The sequence below is a fragment of the Xenopus tropicalis genome, chromosome 2 (genome assembly GCF_000004195.4).
Source record: "Xenopus tropicalis strain Nigerian chromosome 2, UCB_Xtro_10.0, whole genome shotgun sequence".
In the NCBI taxonomy this organism is placed as follows: Eukaryota; Metazoa; Chordata; class Amphibia; order Anura; family Pipidae; genus Xenopus; species Xenopus tropicalis.
This window is the reverse complement of record NC_030678.2, coordinates 110,182,278-110,205,738: the sequence shown is the minus strand read 5'-3', so window position 1 is coordinate 110,205,738 and position 23,461 is coordinate 110,182,278. Positions and strand designations below refer to the sequence as shown.

At 37.0% G+C, this 23,461-nt stretch overlaps 1 protein-coding gene across 3 annotated transcripts; it reads left to right on the top strand.

Moving 5' to 3' along the window:
- Positions 1-8,201: 8,201 nt before the first annotated feature.
- On the top strand, positions 8,202-22,611 carry chst10 (carbohydrate sulfotransferase 10). Of its 3 annotated transcripts, none has more exons than XM_002943061.5 (6): positions 8,202-8,405; positions 11,002-11,137; positions 12,262-12,353; positions 18,714-18,945; positions 19,661-19,766; positions 21,237-21,774. In XM_002943061.5, the coding sequence occupies exons 2-6, from the start codon at positions 11,038-11,040 to the stop codon at positions 21,772-21,774; spliced, it is 1,068 nt and encodes a 355-aa protein (XP_002943107.1). In that variant the 5' UTR covers positions 8,202-8,405; positions 11,002-11,037. The 3 variants fall into 3 exon arrangements, with proteins under 3 accessions (XP_002943107.1, XP_031752864.1, XP_004911836.1); XM_031897004.1 differs by having other exon boundaries at positions 8,202-8,495; XM_004911779.4 differs by having other exon boundaries at positions 8,204-8,526; positions 21,237-22,611.
- The last annotated feature ends 850 nt before the right edge of the window (positions 22,612-23,461 follow it).

The window sequence follows — 23,461 nt, the reverse complement described above, 5'->3', positions numbered from 1 at the left end:
AGGAGTTCCTCCTAGAGTTTTACAGTTATCCAGAGATCTTTAACCATTGGCAAACTGACAGAACAATGTCTGAACACAGAGTCTTGAAGGATCTGATACTTATGAATGCATGGTCTGATTTCACTTGCATTTAAATGTTTAGGGCAGAATTTAAGACTAAGACAATAGTGTTTGCTATATACTATTACTTTATAAAAACCATGTAGCCATACTTTTTTTGTATATAATTTTTTTTGCTGATATATTACTTTACAAAGTCCCGTGAGTGCTGGCATCTATTGCTCTCTTATTTGAATTTTTTTGCATGAGCACCCGAGCAGTTGTAACCCTGTATGTGGTGTGCTTCCTATGTTGGAATACTATTACTTTATAATATGTGGTAATAATACTAACAATATCTTTGCGCATCTAATGATGAATTTTAAATGTTGGATGAATAATGGGAGAAGACATATAAATTAAACATGATCAAAAACTTGATAAAACATGATAAAACTTGCTGTTTTCTTTAAATAATATTTAGTATTTTAAAAATGGACCTGTTCTGAACAAATAGCCAGTTTGTGTTCATTGTTTATTTTGTATAATTTTCAGATTATTAGCCTTTCTGTCTGATTGTTGAGGGTCACAGTTACTAGCAACCAAAGAAGAAGCCTGATTGCAAGGCTTCAATTTTATGTGTATTCTTATTTGGATTGGTTTTATTTCTAATGAAGCCTTCTATTTTCATATTTTGATTCTGAACTAAGTATTAGCAGATAGGTCTTGAAATTTCAAGGCTGACAGCTGAACAACAAAAAATTAAAAATACCAACTGCAAAGAGTACACAAGAGTAATCAAATGTAATTGTTCATCAGTTACTTAGAGGCATATTTACCAAAGGGTGAAACCATACTTACAACATGGGAATTCCACTGCTCTCTACTTACATGATGGGATTTAGGGGCATACATATGCTTAGCAAGGGTAAACACTCAATAAATATACACCTTAAAGTCTTATAGAAAGATGAAGAGCAGGGCTGTTCACTTAAGTCCACTTAAAGGCTCCCTAGACTTCACTAGACACCATCATCATTTTCATTTAATCCAGCCCTTAAATATGCTATTTGAGAGATAACTGGCCAACTACGGTATATATAATAATAAAATAAAGTTGGACAGCTCTGATGTAGAATTTCTGTGGAAATGTGGCAAACTCTTTTTTCACCTTTTGATAAATATGCCCATAACAATCATATGAGTAGACAGTTGTGGACTTCCCTTTTGTTGAACTACGACAAACCCTATTTTCACTCTTTGATAAGAGTAATTGTTGGACAAAGTGGCTCAGTCTTTGTAAATGAGGGTAAATGATTAAAGATTTTACCCACTTGAGGGTGTTGTCATGGAATCCAAGTATGTGGTCTGAAAACAGTATAACCTACTGTATAGTGCGACCAAGTTGCATGGTGAGCATGTTGAGCCAGCAACAGGGGATATGTGAAGTTTCACCCTAAGGGGCACATTTACTAACCCACGAACGGGCCGAATGCGTCCGATTGCGTTTTTTTCGTAATGATCGGTAATTTTGCGATTTTTTCGGCGCCTTTACGATTTTTGCGTAAAAACGCGAGTTTTTCGGCGTCTTTCCGATTTTTGCATAAAAACGCGAGTTTTTCGTAGCCATTACGAAAGTTGCACAAAGTCGCGATTTTTTCATAGCGTTAAAACTTGCGCGAAACGTCGCGCCTTTTAAGTTTTAACGCTACGAAAAAGGCGCGACTTTGCGCGCAAGTGTTAACGCTACGAAAAAATCGTGACTTTGCGCAACTTTCGTAATGGCTACGAAAAACTCGCGTTTTTATGCAAAAATCGTAAAGACGCCGAAAAAATCGCGTTTTTACGCAAAAATCGTAAAGACGCCGAAAAAATCGCAAAAAATACGAAAATGTTCGCAAAATGTTCTTTTCCAATCGGAATTTTTCCAATTCGGATTCGAAATCGTGTCTTAGTAAATCAGCCCCTTTGTCTTATAAAAGTATTTTTAAAAATATTTACTATGAACCTTATACATAAAATGTGTTAGTAAAAAACTAGTAAAGTAATGTTCCCAGCTTCCTCTAAACTATGTTGGAGATGTAATAGGGACATAGGTTCTTTTACACATCTCTGGTTTACTTGCCAAAATATACAGCATTATTGGTCTGAAATATGTACTACTATTCGTAACTTAACCGGGATTAATATTTCTAATGCTGATCCGACACATCTATTATTTTACTATGATAAAAAAAATAACTGTATGGTAACAGATAAGTTAACTTTACATTTGATGAATGCGGCCAAAGCCCTTATTCCTAGAGCTTGGAAAAATGTTAATCCTCCTACTTATTCAGAATGGTTGAATTTGGTAGAAGAAACTCGAAAATTAGAGGAAATAACATATTTATTGCAAAATGAGATGGGGCAATATCGAACAGTGTGGTTACCCTGGTTAGAACTAAATAAATTAGACTGTTAATTAGTTTATCTATGAAGGGTTTAATTGAAGTAAGGTGTCTTTTTTGTAAAGGATTAATAAGCATTTAGAATTAACTTGGTGTAAGCTCTTGACTAATTAAGTTGATTTTTTTCTGTGTGTCTATTGTTGAATAGTGCGTTGTCCCTTTCCCCTTTATCCCAATTTTTCTTTTTCTTTCTGTATCTTTGCTTTTTTGTAATTATATTGGAAATTAATAAAAAGAGATTAAAAAAAAAAAAAAAAAAAACTAGTAAAAGTTTGCAGATTTACAGCTTTGGATGTTTATAAAATTTCCACTTGTCACGCAACTTTAACAGAACATAGAATTTTACTTTCTAATTGACTATACCCAGACTTATACTAAAATTGCTTTACACGTTCTGAACAGGCAAAAATCCATTATTTCTCTATAAAAAGTTAATGATGTATAAACTAAAAGAATTATCATCAATATTTTACCCTATGACAATTTTGTGAAAGTTGCTGAAATGCAACCGAAATAATGGGATTTTGGTAACATGACACAAACTTTCCATAACAGTAAATGTTACTTACGCTATGTAAATTATTTACATTTTGAAACTCACAGTCACAGAAAGCAGACAGGGGCCAATGGACAATGTTATTATGGTTTTGTATCACCCTGAAATCTTGTGTATGTGCCAGAAAAGGGGAACTGATGCCCATACTGCACAGTTATAGACTGTGAAGTGAATGAGGTAATGTTAGGAGTACAGTGACATCTAGAACGTGCTGAATGCAAAGTTAAAGTAATTAACTGCACCACCTCTATTTCTTAAGCATAGAGCGGGACAGACAATATATAATTGATAGCACAGATTAAAAATAAATACATTTATAATAGGTATGGATGTTTTAGTAAAAAGAGCTTTATGTTTACTTTACAAAGGACTTTTATTATACAGTTTTTATGTGAAAAGAGGATGCTTTATAGTGTGGAAAAAAATAATTTGTTTACAGAGACACTTAAAGGCAAATGCATTTATTGTAAGAACTCCTCTCTGCACACTTACATACACACATACACACAACTTTCTATAACTATATGATTAAAACTGGTGCTTTGTAGCAGGGCAACACGTAAATAATTTGTCTTTACTGTAAATGAAAATTGTGGTCCAGTAATTACATAGTCAGCTTTATATTCCATCAGTTGTACTGTAGGCTCTCATAAGCTCTAGGATAGAAACAACAACAAGAGATCCTCTGCACTCACCTATTATCAATATATATAGGACATTAAGACATTCGGTGCATTAAGCTACTAAGAAATGCCCTTCCCTTTAAGCAAAACAGGGATTGTTTGTCCATATATTGCAATATACTTCAAGCTGGCCAACTGCGTCAAAGCTCTAGGATCACTACATGTTAATTATAAAAGTTAGATTTTTTTGCCTGATAAGAGGACATTCTGGTTTGCCTTAGAATGTATATTGTGATAGTAATGGACTTACTGCTTCTCTATGACTACGTGCTTGTTGCACGAAACAGTCAGGCAGTTTTAACCATATATTGTTAATAGAAATTTAGAATTTTGCTTTTACTTCAATCCTGAGGGGTTCCTTGTAAGTGTAAGTAGCTTTTATAGAGTAGAGTCCAACAATTGCACAGAATAATTGACTAATAATACATAGGGCTAGAGAATGTGCAAACCAATTGGTTAGGTAATTTTATACCAAAGTTAGAACTCTTTGGTTCAAGTCACGCTTGACATATTTTATAGGGTAGCCCTTAATTCCTTACAGGCAGCCCTTAATTCATTACTGGACTTGCAAGCAAAAATCAATAGTTTATTTTAAATCCTGTAATGAAGTTAGCGCTTAACCAATAATGGGTCCTGCTTGCTGTATCAGTGCTGCCTCCACTACTGCTTGCAAGGATCTGCAGCGCATAGAAGGAAGGAGCCGTAGCAATGCCAGTATTGTGCATGGTCTGTTCCTTCCTCATTAGCATAGCATACCAGCCAATAGTATTCATGCTATGCTGAGTAAAGATGAAGTGGGGCCACTCTCTATGGTGCTTTTGTAGAGGAAACCACCACTAAATTTGTATGTGAGCTCTGACTTTAATATAAAATATTTTTTAAAAATAGCAATTTTTCTTAATGGTTATGTTGGCAATAGGGACTTTCTGAAGACTTATGCACAAAAAGGTGAATATCCCCATTAACACAAATTATACAAATTGGAAATTAGGAATTCTTTGGATGGCATGCCAGTATGTTGTTTAATTAATATACAACTTTAATACCCTCCTTGTTCTTAATATTAGTATACACTCAATAGTAATCAGGGTACCTACAAAATTCAATTTATTAAAGAAATCAGTCCTTTCTAGACAAAAGAAAATAGACTGTAGTCCAAAAACTCACATAGGCTGAGCTACTGACCTATAAATAATGATTAATGGTGTCTATCAACATAGAACACCTCAGTAAAAATCAGCTCTATCCTTAAACACACAGACGGTATCTAATATACTTGCCTTTTAAAAACATGGCGTCATTTTTTATAATTTTAAAAGCATTGAACTTATTTTATTATTTAAAGATACATTTATTGGTAATGTATCTTTTCTTTCATTATGCAGAAATAGTTTTTGGGTGGAGATTCCCTTTAAAGGGCACCTGTCACCCAAAGAAATAATTCCAAATCAATTCTATCATGTAATGTTACTTACAGTATACTACATAAATTATTTACATTTTTATTTCTCCTGTCTTTGAATCCACAGTCAGAGAAAGCAGGCAGGGGCCAGTGTGTGGACACTGTTATTAAGGTAAGTTTTGTATCATCCCAAAATCTTGTGTATGCACCAGAATAGGGGTACTGATGCCCATACTATATAGTTATAGACTGTGAAGTGAATGAGGTAATGTTAGGAGTACAGTGACATCTAGAATGTGCTGAATGCAAAATTAAAGTAATTAACTGCACCACCTCTATGTCTCAGGCATAGAGCGGGACAGAATATATATAACAGATAGCACAGGTTAAAAATAAATACATTTAAAATCGGTATAGATTTTTTAGTGAAAAACAATTTGAGCTTTACATTTACTTTACAAAGGACTTTTATTATACAGTTTTTATGTGCAGGTGGCAGGTCCCCTGTAAGTGAAAAGAGGATGCTTGAGAGTGTGGAAAAAAAGTCATTTGTTTGTCTTTTAGAAGTGTACCCACTTGCAATTACTCACAATAACCTTTTAAAAAAAACTTTTTGTTATTTATTTAAAAAATGTCCTTGCACACTCATCTAAATGAAAGGGTAAAACAGAGTTCCCCCCCAGTTCCCACAGGAAAATGCTGCAGCTATCTATTAATGTGTATAGGCTTTTTTGAGAGATTATTTATCAAAGGGTGGAGTTCTCCACTATTCTTCAGAGAGGAACTTTGCCTTGAAGAAATCACTGTGTTAGCTCTAAAACATTACAATAAAGAGATAAGTCTTGGGTAGTGTATCTAACAAAGGAAGGAATATTTATGTTCTGGACAGGTAACTAAACAAGAGGACTGGGCTTCTTTCATTAAAGTCACTGTACTTACCAGCCACCAGTGAAAAGGGTTTATCTGCATTCTGCTGAAAATCTAAAAATGTTTTTTGTGAAGCACCATTTCTAGTCTGAAGCTCAGCCTGTCTGAAAAACTTATTCATCTATTAGTCAGTGTGAAGAGTTAAAAGCAATAGAGATTATACCAAAACACCAACTACATTTTTTTTCTCTTTTTAAATAACAGGTATGTTTTTGGCACAATATTTAAATATTTTGTATTTTTTCTTGTATGGTAATTATGCACAATAATGCACATTGCACTTTATAGTACTGTTTATAGCTATAGTTACCAATAAAGTGAAAGGAGAATTGTAAAATTGTGTAGGCACTAGACATGAAAATAGGAATTGTTGGTTTGTTAAAGAGAGTGGAAACTAAAGAAAGTTGGTTTGATTCTTTGGCACATTATTTATCCATTGCTCTGTATATGTACATGTATATGCACAATATGGGGCCCATTCATTAAACAATGATTTTTTTTTTCAGAAAAAATTTTTTTTTTCAAATTTTTAGAACTTTTCGTAATGACCACGATAATATTGTTAAAATAGTATGACTTTTTTGTGGTTTTCGTTAAGACTACGACCATTTCGGAATTCATTCAAGCTTTGGTATTGTGACTTTTTTTTGGGCAGGTTGGAGCTGTACAGTACCATTGAGTCCTATGAAGGCCGGAAAGGTTTCCGCACCGTTTACTATCGTTCGGATACCCAAATTTTGCCAGGAGAGTACTCCTGGCTTATACTGCAGTGCACTTGTTTCTGTGCAAGCCACTCATTATGCCATCGAATTACTAACCACAAGATTCATGAAATCTGTATTTGATAGTAGTACAGGTTTGCAGTGATGCTATGGCAACCCTACCAAGAGCACTCTGTACCAGGGGCAGATCCGCAGTTGATGAATTACAGCCCCCAGTGTACAGGAGTTGTGGGTAAATGGCAAGTGAGGAGGAAGTTAATGGTACTGTATGTATATGCTTCTTCTATCAATGTCCCCCAAAACTGAGTGCTTCATAGACAGGATTTGTCCTGCCAAGGTGCCTGCCCAATTGCCCCACTTTAGGTACGCAGCAGGCAGAACTGTACCATTTCAGCCACACTGCGACTTTACAACTTCATGTGGGTGGAGGCAGACTGAACCCCTACCCATGTGAAGTTGAACAATCCACCCACCACCCACTTGAACTGGTACAGTCTGCCCCCCACCCAGATGAAGTGGTGCAGACTGGTAAGTATAGGTTGTGTATGCTGGGTTTACTTGGAAGGATTGAACTTGATGGACTCTTTTTTTCAACCTTATGTAACTATGTAACAATGCAATTGCTTATAATGCACATGCATGTGACCAGGCCCGGATTTGTGGCGAGGCAACAAAGGCCTGGGCCTAGGGCGGCAAAAATGTAGGGGCGGCTAATGGGGCCAGCCTTGGGGTGCCCGGATTAGAAATCCAGCGCTGCATGTGACGAAGGAATCCCATTAGAACAGGGACCACATTGGCTCATTGGTGCGGTCCCGGCTTTGATGGCTCCTATTCCTGTTGTTATATCTCGATCATTTGGCACCCTAGGTGGGCATATCAGTGGAAAGATCCACTTGTTTGGCGACCTTTCCAAACAAGCAGATCTTATAGTTTAGCTTAAGTCTGCAGGTCACTGACAGCCATAAATCATGGGGATGTGTGAAGCCAAGGCAACACGGAGGAATGTAGAGCACTAATAACCAACAAAACGTTAGCAGCACAACACACAAAAACATTGTCACAAAAAAATTATGAAGTCAACAAAAATTCCATACTAAAAGGTACAAGCCAGTGCCACCTTGTCCCATGTAGAGCACAGAATGAGAGCAGGACAATGCTACAGCACATAGGCATGAGGGAACATGGATTTATTTAAACATATAATTACGGCCTAATAGTGAGAACAGCAAATAGACTCTATGCAGGCAAATGTATTTCTATGTAATATTGCAGCCTTCTGCTTTGTAAGCCTGCCGCTAACCCACATCTCCCTCTCCCAAAAACACGCAGCAGCATCTATCCCTGTGTCACCGGCTGCTGTTACAAGAGCAGGTACTTAGCAGGAACGGGGGGAAGTTAGACACGCCCCCTGTGACATCACGCCCTCCCCCCCACATTTTTGGTCTCATGGCTATGACATCAGGACCTCCCAGAGAATAGCTTTGTGCTGGCAGCATCTACACTTGTCCGTTGTGTATATGGCCACTGGATTGCTCTATGTTCAAAGAGAGGCTCTGCGGAGCCCGATGCATTAAATGTAGGATGCAGCTTCTCACAAGGGGATAAAGGCAAAGCTTCAAAGAGCAAGTATGCGCACTGTCATATGTAGAACCGGGGGGAGTCCAGCCTGCGGCCCACCAGCTTCTCTTGCCGTATACAGCCCCCAGCCAGCGTTAGGTGACGTTTGAACACGTTAGGAGCAAGCAGAGTAATTTTTATTTTCCTTTATTGTCTTGTACATCTTGTTCTCCATAGTATAATAGCGAGTGCTGCGCTTGGTTGTCCCTAGCAAGGACAGGGTTAATTCGGGTTCTGCATGGGTTGCTAATGAATCAGACTTCAGTAAATTGCATGGTGAAATTAAGCAGGCCAGAAGTCTATTTGATTCACGTTTTGCCTTGGTTACAGCTGGCAATTTTTCCACAAATGGCATTAATAAATCACTGTTGTACCTTGTATTTGCCTTTAACCCTTTCAGTGCTGGCATCACATCTTGTCTAGCAATGTGGTTTTCCTATATATAGGAAATATATATATTTAAATGGAATGTGTAAAGGTAGAACCTGTGTTGCTGGTTCTCTGGAAGTTTTTTGCCACATGTTTTTGTTGCTGGCAGTGAAAGGGTTACAGCCAGTCTGTCACACCCTGTTACTGTGATTATTATTGAACTGTGTTTTCTTTTTCTGTGTCAGTTGCCATGCAGAGCCACGTTAGGGCTCGTACTGATGAGCATTTTTTCCTGCACTTGCCTGCGGTGGCATTCTCCTGTGTTCCAACTGCAGGGAGCACGGGAAAAAATGCTCCCCCTTAATCCTTATGGGGCTGTACTAACACAGGTGGATGTAAGTGCAGATGGAACAAAACATGCTGCATTTCCCTTGTGTTCAGTGCTTACATGTGCCTGTGTTAGTACAGCCCCATAAGGTAGAATGGAACACAGGAGAATGCCACTGCAGGGGAGCGCAGGAAAAAAACGTCCTTAGGGATGTTTTCTGGTAACTCAATAAAACTGACATTTTTTATTTTGTAATATTTTTCTTTCAGAGCAGTGCGACGTTGCTTTATGTTAGGAAAACTGAAACATGCGTTATGCATAAATACTAAATCTCCACGCTTAAATATTTGGTAGAGCCAACTTTTGCAGCTTTAAAAAGTTTATGTCGCGTGGGAACATTATCCTGAAGCTAAACTTTCCTTCAAACAGGTTTCCTATTCAGGTGAAATTCGAAAATTGTAGTGCACAGGAGTTACCTGACTAACTTGAATAATCTGGAACAAATATGCCTGGAAAACTGGTTGGGGTAAAATGTGGAAAGCTGGTATATAATGCTTAAACTCTAAAAGCTACAGACTTTGGCTCTTAATGTTAGTAGAGGTAAGGGACCTATTATCCAGAATGCTCGGGACCTTGGGTTTTCCAGATAAGGGGTCTTTCTGTAATTCAGATCTCCATACCTTAAGTCTACTAAAAAATTATGTAAACAGTAATTAAACCCAATAATATGGTTTTGGTTGCAATAAGGATTAATTATATCTTAGTTGGGATCAAGTACAAGGTAATGTTTTATTTTTACAGAGAAAAAGGAAATATTTTTTAAAAAAGTGAATTATTTGATTAAAATGGAGTCTATGGGCCTCCGTAATTTGGAATTTCCGTAATTTAGAACTTTCTGGATAATGGGTCCTATACCTGTAATATGAAAGTTAAACAGTATAACATATTTGTAGTGATTTCAATTGTCTACAGTGAAAACTGATCATAGATAATTCCACAGCTTTTCCCTAATTTTTCAGAGTAAAGGCACAGCTTTTTATAGGGGAACTCCACCCAAAACTGTTGTTTAACATAATGAAATACACATTATGAAGTGCACGTTTTTGGCAACTTTTCAATACAGTATCTATTAAAGGAGAAGGAAAGCCTAATTCACTTGGGGGTGCCTAACATTTTGGCACCCCCAAGTGACTTAGGCTTTCCTTCTCCTTTAATAGATACTGTATTGAAAAGTGACTTTAATCGCTTGCCTTGTACCCCGGGCTGGTGCTTCTGTTAAGAGAGAACAGCACCAGCCCGGGGTAGCTGCGAGCGTTCCCTTCTTCCCTGTTGGCGGGCTGCGCAAGCGCATTAGAGTGAAAAGCTGAACTTTTAAAACAAAGTCGGCTTTTCGCTCTAATGCGCATGCTCCGGCCCAGGGATTTTGTCGCAGAATTAACGCGGAAGAAGAAAGCGCTTGCTGCAGGTACCCTGGCCCGGTGCTGTTTTCTCCTAACGGGCACCAGCCTGGGGTACAAGGTAAGTGATTAAAGTCACTTGGGGGTGCCTAACATTTTGGCATCCCCAAGTGACTTAGCCTTTACTTCTCCTTTAATTTAAAATGTTCACTGGTTTTCAAGTTATTTGAAATCTTATTACAGTTGAAACTAGTACTTGTTTATTGCTTACTGTCCTTTCGTTCTGACTCCTAATACAATGTAGTAGGTTCTGAATTCTGCTACATTGTTATTGCTGCATTACGAATGTATTGTACTTTATTACTGTAAACCTTTCTGCTGGTTTACAGGTACAATATATTTTGTTAAAATACTATCTGCTCTCTCCACCCACCTTATCCTGTCATTTTTTTAAATGATTTTGGGCTGTATTTACTACACCACTAGATTTATCCTTGTGTTACTTTTGCAGGAAGCTAAAGAACATTTATGGCTGGTGTTCGTCAACATGCACCACCGCTGGCTGCTGCTTGTTGCATGCTTTTGGGTTCTCTTCATGCTGATGGTTGCTAGCAAGTTAATCACTTTAACAATGAAAGACCCAGAAGGTTGGATAATATATTTATTTTTACACTTGTGTTTCTATGTTTCTGTTAAAGAAAACTGGAAGTTAATGTTCTTATCCACTTTAATTAAACTAAATCCTGCCTACCCTAATATTACTACCCTTATAACTCAATTTTATTATTTTTAGTAATTCTATGTATGTATATATGTGATAAAATGTTTGCAATGTTATAGTACAGTAATTTAGCTCTCTCAGTATGCTCACAATATTTTTTTTTTCTGTTAAACATGTTCAGATTAGTATTACTCAGCCCTGGGCTTTATTGATATTAATCACCATTCATAATGTTGTTTGGTTGCTTTAACAGTTGGTTATAGGGACTCTTGGGATGTAGGTACATTTTGTATAAGCAAGTCTGATCTGGGATTAAAAATTGGCCCTTGATTTTAAGGACACAGAGGCCAAAAGAGCCCCCTACCAGCCCATTTAATAGTGACTGGCTTTTGTATCTTATAGCAGCCCCTGTGGCATTTGCCAGAATTATTATTATTAACATTTATTTATAAAGCACTAACATATTCTGCAGCGCTGTGCAATAAGTGGGTTTCATACATTGGACATACAGAGTAACCTATAAAGCAATCAATAACCGATACAAGAGGTGAAGAGAGCCCTGCCCAAAAGAGCTTACAATCTACAAGACTCCACAGGTTGCCAGTCTGAGTCTGTGTTTAAGCAGCCTGACTCTAGTCAGGCTGCTATAAGATTAGCAAACCAGATAAAAAAAATACATAACATTTCAATTATGTAAAATATAAACATTTCTGTAGTAGGAATGTTTCAGCTGAGGGTTTTGTGGGTAGTTTTAAGCAATTAGTTAAACAATATTTAAGCCCAACTTTACAACAGTTGTAATGCAAAGATGGTAATATAGTGTGTTTATTAAATGATCGTATAGTAAACTTCTTGGACTGAAGGGAATGAAAGCTGCTATGTGCAGACTCTAACAAAGCAATGCTATTACAGTGCTCTTTTGCTACTTAGTGAGGAGTCTGTGATACACCTCCGTGTTTAAATTTCTGATGGAAAGCTCAGTGTAATTGATGTTAGCATTTTCTCCCTTTGCATCATCTTACATCATAGCATATTTACTTTGTCATTAAGGTTATGGAAACAAGCAAGGACCATTAACTGTCTTACCTGAAACAGAGAAAACAGCAGTGACAGAGACAACAAAGTTGCAGATAGAAAGCCAGGTGTGTATACGTTTTACTTTGTTTAGTGAGTCTTGCATTAACTCAATTCCCATTGTTAGTTCACATTTGCGACACCTGCCTTACTAAATACTAAAAAATATCTGCCTGCCACGCATTTTGCTCAAGTTATTCAAGCTTTTAAGCTTGAGCAGAATGTGCGTCAAGGGCACACATTTTTTTTGCATTTAGTTTGAAAGCTAGGATTTTTTGCTTTGTCCCAATAGCTGCAATCTGAGGGGACACCTGCTAAGACTTCTTGGTTTTAATAACCCTTTGTTTAAACTATATGTAATAAATTGTGTTTTACTTAGGAACATAAAGTTTATCTTTTTACAATATTAAATTAAGTGGTGCATCATTAATGGGTCACTCTTGAAATCATTCTGTACATTTATTCTAGAATTTTGACACCATTCATTTATATTTCCATGTGATAGTGCAAGGTGCTCTGGTTTTTCTCTATTGTTTTATTTACCCTAGCAACCAGGCAGTGGTTTGAATGAGAAAATTAAATACCAAAATATAAATAGGAGAGGGTGCTTACTGGTAGAGGATCAGTGACCCTCATTTGAAAGCTGGAAAGAAGAAAAAAAGACAAAAAATTAATATGTATATAGATATATATATGATTTATAAAAAAATAAACCATGTTTCCAAAGCAAGGACATTCTGTAGCATGTTAAAACTTACCTTTAAGGTGAACTACTTTTTTAAATGGTTGTCCTTTTAAAGGATAGCCTCACTTTGTTTTTATAGATGCATGCAAGCTATGTGTAGAAGATCCACCTAAAGGCTGTCCCTGACAGGTGATCTCATGGTCGCTGTATATACGCTAATATGGTCAGGTAGGAAATAGATAACAAGGAACTGAAGGGCAAGTGCAGGTTTACTGCTGAAAGTGCAACTTTATTGCAAACCAAACCTCATTATAATTAGAATGGTGCCAAGGATGGAGCACCAGTGGGACTGACTTGGACACATCACTGTCTGTCTCTAGTGTATAATTCTACTAATACCAGGCTTTCACCTCAACAGCTCTCTTTAAAGATCAGAACAATTTTCACTGCACTTTCTGTGTACCTTCTGTATTTATTTAACCTTAGGGTTGCTACTATTTAGTTTGGCCAAAAGCCTGGTATTAGTAAGCTAAAAATGCAAATATCGCAGAAACCTTATATTAAATTAATAATAATTAAATTAATAATAATTTCAAAAGATCTCAGAGAAGTCATTTTTTTGGCTTTAGATCCCATAAGAAATTCCTGATTGTGTTTGTTGCCCTTGCAAATGTGTACTGAAAACACACGTTTGTGTGTTTTCTGGAAATAATCACAAGCTGAAAGCACTGTCTGTAACAGTCAGTGGAAGAATTCACTGCAATTCTAGGTACTGTATCTTGTAACAGCATTTCAAAGGCACTTGTGTTCTTATACTATTTTTTTTTTTATTGTAAATAGATACTAGGGATGGATTGAATCCAAGATTCAGTTAGAAGTTCAGCTGAATTAAAGCAATTGTATTCTGCCAAACCAAATCTAAATACTTAATGTGACTTTAAACCCTGAAGTACACATCAGTTTTCAACTTTTCTTTGCCTTCCTTTTCTTTACCATCCTTTAGATTGCAAAGCCAAACATGTCACATTTTTAGAAAGTATACATTCTGCCGAATTTGGAATTGGTAATTGTGTTTTCCCCTCTAGTTAGCGGTTTTAATGATCTTACTAAAATTTCCTTCAGAGCTTGAAATATACAGCCCTTTTTACCTTACCATCAGGTGGCAAAATAACACATTGTAAATATGAATTTTAGGGGTCCTCTAAACAGTTTAATAATTGAAATGCTTAGAATTACCAAATTATATGGCATGTAGGGATTTGCAATTGGAAGTAGCACATTTAACATGTCAAGGCAGTTACTTCAGTTACTACAAAATCAACACATTTACTGTATCATGTGGGGTAAACCTACCAAAAAGTAATTTCACTGTAGGAAGCCATATATTTTTGTAAAGGACACATTCTGCTGGGTCCAAAATAGGTAAATAGTTTTTCTACTCCAAATTAAAAAGCTTTTGTTTTTTAAAGATTTTGAGGACATGTTTGAGAAATACCTCAAAGCTTCCGTAATACTGCATCTTATCTCCTACATGTACTTATCTACAACGATAATATCTTAGATGTGAATACCAGGAGTCCTCTGATGAGTTTAATACCCTGTATGACTTGGATTACCTAAACAGAACCCAAAATGAAAATAACGCCATACAGATTGTCATTTTTGACTGCTGCAAATTAGCACCCTGCATTCATTTTATGTTATTAGAGCCCCTAAGAGTCAGTATAAATATAGCACAAGTGAAAATCCCCCTAATCTTGTAGGCAATAATGAATAATATGTGTCAGTTTTTACTCTGGGCTGAAAATGATCATTAACTTTAAAAATGCTGCTTTATTAGGGCTCCCCAGACATCTGCTATGGACCCCATCACTGCTTTAAATGAGAGGTTGGCATGTCATAACGGTCCCTGCCATCAAAGACTGGCTTCAGTTTCTATCAGGTCTAGCCTAGTTGTTGATTGGTCACTATCCCATAGTGCAGTGTAGTGATGGCATCTTTGCACAGCCTGGAACAGATGAGCAGACTAGTAAGGTTATGCAGGAGATTTCCAATAAATCAGCCTGAAACAAAACTTTTTTTCAGCACATTATATATTTTGATATATATCTCAAAATATATAATGTGCTGAAAAAAAGTATGTATTCTTGTTTTTATACAATATGTCCCTTTATTCCAGCAAACCCTATATATTTTATAAATTGCATATTCTTCTGAATTCAAAATTGGGTATCTTTTTACTTCAACTATTTAACTGCAAAGCTTTGCTAAATTAGCATTTTTTTAAACAGTTCTAAAAATCAGCTCAAAACTTGCACTTAAATTATGTTTCCTGTAATTATGTACAATGATAAAACATTCTAAATATGAACACCAGAGGCCTTCTGAACTGATTGATAACATATGCATAGAACTACAAAACTGTTGTGCATAGTTAGGAGTCACTCTGCTGTGAAAGTTTCATGGGCACTGGCAAGCAATATATGGATTTTTAATGCAATGTAATCAATTAAATGTAACTTTTTAAGAGTCAATATATGTAATTACATATTGTGACTAGGATTCTTTCTGGTCACATTGGCAAAAAAACATTTTTTTAAAAAAAAAAGTTTCTCCTAATTCAGTTCTAGATTTTACCCACAGATTTTAATGATGTTTTCATGTAAGAAACCATGAAACCACAAGTTTTTCTCCTCAATCTAAGTCTGGGCCAATATCTTTATTTATATATTCTAATTAGGACAGCTGTTAGCAGTTCTACAGTGCCTTGCTGAAAAGTGCGACTTTGCCAATGTGGGGCATTTTTACAGTATATCCCTGCATAGTTTTGTGCAAGGAGACTTTTCATAATGTGAAGCATCATTCCATAAGACTGCTAAACATATGTAAACATTAAAGGGGAACTCCACCCAAACACAACTTAAGCTTTTTGAAAATTAAACATTATTTCAAGCAACTTTCATGCAATGTACATCAATTAAAAAATATGCAGCCTTGATTTTTAATGTAATAATATGGGCTGGAACAGTTACCTAGCCCCTGTTCTCCTGCTGATCTGGATGACTACTTTGAGTAACAATAGTTGACTGTCCTCAGCCTGCATCCTCTGTAGTTCCTGCAGGATGTCTGTAAGCTGTGAAGAAGTTATTACGATTTTTATCATCAAAGTTTTAGTCCCTCCTCCCCGCCAGGATTTCAAATGATGCATAAAGAGAAGAATTGTTTTGCAGCTGGATTTCAGCATATAAAAATGGTATTTATTGATACTTTTTGAAGGAACAGATTACAGTGATATTTATATTATGGGATTCTGTGTTGTGTGGGGCTCTTTAAAGGAGAAGGAAAGGCAAAGTCACCAAAATGTTAGGCACCCCCAAGTGACTTTAATCACTTACCTTGTACCCTGGGCTGGTGCCCCTGTTAGGAGAAAACAGCACCAGCCCGGGGTACCTGGAGCGATGCGCTTCCTCCTTCCTACTCGCGTTTCTGCTGATTGTCCGGGACAGGCACATGCGCAGAAGAGTGAAAAGCTGACTTCTCTGTTAAAGTTCGGCTTTTCACTCTCCTTTGCATGCGCACGCAGCGATACAGGAAGAAGGAAGCGCTCGCAGCTACCCCGGGCTGGTGCTGTTCTCTCTGAACAGGGGCACCAGCCCGGGGTAAAAGGTAGGCTATTGAAGTCACTTGGGGGTGCCTAACATTTTGGCACCCTGAAGTGACTTAGCCTTTACTTCTCCTTTAATTTACAATGTTCACTTCCTTCTCCTTTAACAAATTTTTTGTTATCCAGAGTTCCCCTGTAAAAAAAAAAATTAAAAAATAAAAAATCTAATAGTATTGTTTTGCCAGTGATGTGGATTTATACTTATACTTAGTATATAAGTGGAGCCAGGGTCAGTTTGTGGTTCCCACTAAATGCCAGGCTGAATTAATGTTTGCATCACATTTATCCAATTCACCCATCTATTGTTTTGTTTTGCAATTGCACAGAGCACCAGGCAGATGGCAGTATCTGTAACTACTCATGGTATCTGACAGGTTTATGGTTCATGATTCTTGATAGGAGAAATGTGCATCCTTCTGTTTCCTTCAGTTCATGTTGGTTCTGTATATTCTGACAGTATTGCCTGTATAGATCTAAATCTTCCCACAATCTGTCGACTTTGCCTTTTAGCATAGTGCCAAGGTTTAGAAAAATACATCTGTTATTAAAAGGGGATACCAATAGTCAGAGGCTTTGGCATATGTTTGCCAAGCAGCACATAGATGGTATAGGCTACTTACTTTCTTTCTTTGTTTCCTTTTCAAAGATAATCTGTCGCCTAATGTGATTATGCTACTGTGTGGCAGATGGTTTATCTCTGCAAAGGACAAATCCCGACTGCAAATATTTATAGGAATCCGTTTTTTTCTGGGGTTTATCTGGCTTGTTACTTTTGCAGCAAGTGGTTTGTACTGCCTATTGATTGCTTTACTGAAAGCTGATATCTTTTCAAAGTGCTTGATTTAATAAGAACCCAGTGCTCTTGCTTAATGGTATTAATAATTTGCTATATTTAGCAAAGCTAAATAGCAAGCCACAGATGGCCAAAATACTATTTTGACTTAAATGTGGTTGGATTGATGTAAAATATCTCTAAATTACCCACACATTAAAAGGATTGTGTCATGATTTTTATGGTGTACTATTTATTTCTAAATTATACTGCTTACATAGCAAATAATTCATAACTCTACCATTTCAGATTTTATTCTTGAACCAACAAATGTATTTTTTCTTAGTTGAAATATTGATCTGTAGGCAGCCATTTCAGTGCATTATGCCTGATCCTGACCTTTCAGAAGGAGCCAGTGCTAAACATTAGAACTGCTTTCATATAAGCTATTGTTTCTCCTGCTCAGTATACTTTCAATAGGATCGCATAATAGTCGCATAATAGGAAAACAGGGTTTCTCCTGCTTGGGTGCTATTCACATATGAGCATGTTTAGCAATGCAAACAATTCTTAATTTATTTTTTTCATCTCTACAATGCTGAATTCTTCTCCAGCTCTCAGGAAACCTGCCTTTTGAAGGAGCAAGGGTGTGTATTCGGCGTACTTTGGGTGCGACTACTACCCCTCACTGTATAATGTATTTAGGATCTGGAGTTATTTTTCATACAAGTCAATGTACTATTATTTACAAGGGCATACTGTGTGTATATATCCTTTACTGTACAGCTAATTGAGGCTAATGGCACATGGGACAGTGTATTTTAGCTGGCAGAGAAATGCCTGAAGCCATCCTAAAATATTGTGGAGCAATATTTGCAATTTTGCATGTTTACCCACTTGCTAAAATTCAGGACAGTACCAGCAGTGCAATTAGCCCATGGAGGCACTATCATTGCAGTTAGCTGAATCCTTTATCAGAGGTGTCAAGAAGCTGTTATCTTTTTACCTGCCCGTTGTTCTGCTGATATTGGCTGCTGGGGTAGGGGGAAGGGAGAGGGGTGATATTACTTTTAAACAATGTTTTTTTTTTTTCGTTTTTATTTTAAGCAAAATAAAACTGTAATCTTTCAGTGTTTTACGATATTTAATAATATATCCACTAACCTTCCCTTTATACCAAGTTGATGGGCAGACTATGTGGATATATGTGATAGAAGTAACACCTGGTAGCATAGAAGAAGTCATGATTGATATTTAGACAATGTTTTATTTGTACTACTTTATTATCTCTTTTTTTTCTCTTTAAGCCAACAACAAAGTCTCTTAAAGACAAGTCCTTCGCAGTTCTTCTGCACAAAGAGCGCACAGAGCTGCTTCGTAATGTTTGCGGTAATGGATCTCTTCGTAATCTCTCACACACTGGCCTTTCCAAGTTTGTTTTGGATCGAATCTTTGTCTCTGATAAGCACAGGATCCTCTTTTGCCAAACCCCAAAAGTTGGAAACACCCAGTGGAAGAAAGTTCTCATAGTTTTAAATGGTATGTTGTGCCACTTTTTTAAAGGTATAATACACTGCCATGTTCACTCTGCCCAGCAGCACTGTTACACACAGCTTTAAGGTGGCCATACACGTGGCGATCTGACGATGTTTCGTACGACCATCGGTCGCACGAAACATCGTAAGATCCGCCACACACCATTCAGGGCTGAATCGGCAGGTAAGGAGGTAGAAACAATAGGATTTCTACCTCCTTCTGCCGATTCAGCTCTGAAAGGAGAATTTTGGTCAGGCGCCTTCTATGGCGCCCGATCAAAATTTTCAAACTGGTCCGATCGGCGAGTCGTCCGATATCAGCAGCTTCCTGCGATATCGGTCGACTCGCCGACATGCCATACATGCACCGATTATCGTACGAAACGAGGTTTCGTACGATAATATCGGTGCGTGTATGGCCACCTTTAGTCTGTTAGGGTAGATAGTAAGCACAGTATGCTCTGTTTATGGGGAGATACAAGTAGGGCAGACTAAGACAGTGATAGCTGTCAATAACTGGTTGGTGTACATATTCCATTTTGAATATGGTTGGTGGGACAGTTATTTCTATTACCATGTACACTGAGTAATTCACAAGTTTAGGCATTCTCCTATATCCTGTGGATTTTCATGCAGTACAGATCCTACTAAAAGTGTTATATTTCCAGCCCAGCTATTTTGTTTTACCTGAATTGTTTGTGTTCATATAATGTTTACAGGAGCCTTTTCTTCAATTGAGAAGATACCTGAAAATGTGGTCCACGACCATGAAAAGAATGGCCTACCAAGGCTTTCTTCATTTAGTGCACAAGATGTGCATGAACGGTAGGACAACATTGCCTTTGATACGTTCTTTTATGGATTTTACATATCGCTTAGGCAGCAATTAATCTCCTCTTGTAGTGGCAACTAATCTCCCCTGAATACCTTCCTAGAGGCAATATTGTAACTCGCCGGTAGAACAACATACTGTATATACTCGAATATAAGCCGAGGTACCTAATTTTACCTAAAAAAAAAAAACCTATTGACTCGAGTATAAGCCTAGGGTGGGAAATGCAGCAGCTACTGCTAAGTTTCAATAATTAAAATAAATTCCAATAAAATTAGGATCTATCAATCTTACTGAACAAATATGTGCAAGGAATGAGTATGCAAGATGCCAGGCTCTCCTCTACTGGACAGTAAGATATTTAAAGTGATACCAACACCAAAAAAATTATTTCTTTCCTACTTCCAAACATAACCTATAGGATTCAGCCTGCCACTTCCTTAAAGGAGCTCCCCCTTCCTCTCTCCTCACCTCGTAGCATTGTGAAATAGATAGAAGGCAGGCTTGACCTTTCCGTTGCCTGCCTGCTTCAAAGAGCCACTCTCAATACAAAGAAATAAATAGCAGGCCAGTTTAAGCTTTTCCCTGTGCATGCCATGCCTTCTCCCTCCCCTCTCCCACCTCCCCATTAGACACATAGATAACAGAGCTGAAAGCAACGGAGCTGAGCATGTGACGTCACGCCGGGGGCAGAGCAAGGAGTCAGGAAGTTGCGGCGAGCAGAAGAGAGCACAGGGAATCAGGTAACAGAGGGTGCAAGCTGTAGGGACTCGAGTATAAGCCAAGGGTTAATTTTTCTGCACATTTTGGGTGCTGAAAAACTCTGCTTATACTCAAGTATATACTGTATGTGTCGCTTCGGCTTTTCAAAGTCGCCCAAAGTTTCCTTGCAAGGCAACTTTGGGTGATTTAGGAAATGCTTTCCTACTGCGATTTACATTACCACTGGTAGAAAAGTATTCAGAGGAGATTAGTTACCTCCGCTAGAGGAGATTAACCATGGGATGACTAATTTCCTTGTGTGTCACTGGCCTTACCCCTGAAACAATAGGGGTGATCTCTTTCTGCAAATTTCCCCAGTTTGTGAGAAAAACCCCATTCATAAAAGATACTTGTGTCGACACTTGATACTTGCATTTGAAACTGTTTGCAAAAAGTATATACAGCACATTCCCTTTTCATTATACTCATGCTACCAATACTACTGCCCCTTTTATGATAGTATCTCTTTAAAACTATGGAACCTTTGTATTTCTGTACTTGTTGTATGGTGTGCAAAACGTTATACCCTTCTATTGACTAATAATTCACATACTTTATGTATTTAGCTACAGTAGACAAACTTAAGGTAATTGCATAAGGCTGCTGGATGGAGGCAAGCTTTTGTCCATGCCGCTACATAAACCTATTGCAGTGTTAGTTTGTCTGTTATTGTAAGCAATTTACTTTTTTTTTTTTTTCAGATTAAATTCATATTTCAAATTTTTCATTGTGCGAGATCCATTTGAAAGACTTATTTCTGCTTTCAAGGACAAATTTGTTCATAACCCACGCTTTGAGCCTTGGTATAAGCATGACATCGCACCAGCTATCATCCGAAAGTATAGGAAGGATCGCAGAGAGTCCAGGGGTGGGCTTCAGTTTCAAGACTTTGTACGATACTTGGGGGACCCAAACCACAGGTTTCTTGATCTCCAGTTTGGCGATCATATAATTCACTGGATAACCTATGTGGAACTGTGTGCACCATGTGAAATAAATTACAATGTAATTGGACATCATGAAACCCTAGAAGATGATGCCCCATACATCTTAAGGGAAGCTGGAATAGATCACTTGGTATCCTACCCTACAATACCTCCAGGAATAACAAAGTACAACAAATCCAAGGTAGAAAACTATTTCTCTAAAGTATCCAAAAGGGACATCAGGCGCCTATATACAAGGTTTGAGGGGGACTTCAAGCTTTTTGGATATAAAGATCCAACATTCTTATTTTAGTTCTGGCTGGTACGGAAATGGCTTTATGATCTTTCATTCTCTTTTGGGGTATTGCATAAACACGACTACTGAATTTCCTTCTCTGCTCAGCTTCTAAATAGTAACTTTTTATTAAGATCTTGCAAGATGTTTTCTTGACATGATACATTCAGTGCCCTTTTGCTTTTCATTTCCAAAAAGAGGGTGTTGATAACTGGTTAACTAGTGTTTTGTCCCATAGAGCGGGCAACAAGTATTACTTGCTTAATAGAAAACATTAGTGTATTTGAAAAACCTCTAAATACTGGCTAACACTGGACCTTTAAGCAATATCCAACAGAGGACCCCTGCCTTTGATGCATTGTCACTTTCTCCATTATTATTTAACTTTCAGCAAATGAAATAGATGTGGACTTTAAAGTGCAATTTGCAAGTACAGTATTTCATCTGCTACTATTCACTGTCCCCTCTTGGAAAATAACAGACTATTATGAGAATAATTTTAGGGTGCATTAATGTAGCAAACATGACAAGGTGGATATGCTTTTAAATACTATGTATTTGTGTAAAAAGACATTTTTTGACTGGACATAAAGGGCAATTTGTGTACAAAAAAAAAAGGTTAAGTACTGGATGATACATTGTACCAACTTGCACAAACCCATTTTTCTGTTGCATTTAGCAGTTAGTGATATATCCGATAAGAACAGACTTCGAAAACATTCTGAAACTAGTATCTCATTAAATGTGAAACTTGAGGCATGATGAACAAAGCAGTCTGTTGTTGGAAATTGGCAACATCAAGTACACTGTTCCAGATACAATAATATTGCAATAAATAAAATCTTACAAGCCCAACCAGACGGTCATTTACTTGTCTTCTTACTTGTCTACTTGTTTTCAGTGTAATTCACCAAGTCTGCAATAACAAACATCAAATATCTTAAAAGTGGTGTAATGAACCTTTAAGTTAATAGCTTTTAAGTTGAGTTTTGTGTATTTTTGAAACAATTGAGCCTTGAGATTTTAGTCTTTTCTTGGCGAACATTCCTAAGTCCTAAAAATAACAAATCGGAGGATGTTCTGACCATAATAATTGCCAGACAACTTTCATACAAAAATGAAGTCCCGTAAATGCATTTAGGTCACCAAAGGATATCTTTAGATACACAATAGATGCACAGATATTATTATTTGCTGATCGAAATTTTCTAACCTGTCCAATTGACTAAATGACTAATTGCCATGTTACAAAAATTATAAAACAATATAGAGCCCAAGCACAGTCTGAAATTCATACAAAACTGTTTTGTATGATTATATTGGTGTGTGTATGGCTAGCTAGCTTTAGGCTAGAAATGATAAATACATGAGGTTTTTTATCTAAACATCAGCTATAGTTTTCCATACTCAATGTTATTTCTCAAGTCAGGTGGGACTTGGCTGTCTGCTATTTCTTCTGCTTGGGTGCTATTCTGATATCTTCTAATAGGTGGAGCATGGGAGCATTCTTAGCAATGCAAATGATTTTTGACTTTATTTTGATCTATACAACATGTATGTTGAAACCTCCGGGCTTCAGAAAACTAACGTTCCCAATGCCTAATTGTATCACTGTAGCTAATATATAATATATATACGTGTGTGTGTGTATATATATATATATATATATATATATATATATATATATAATATATATATATAAATA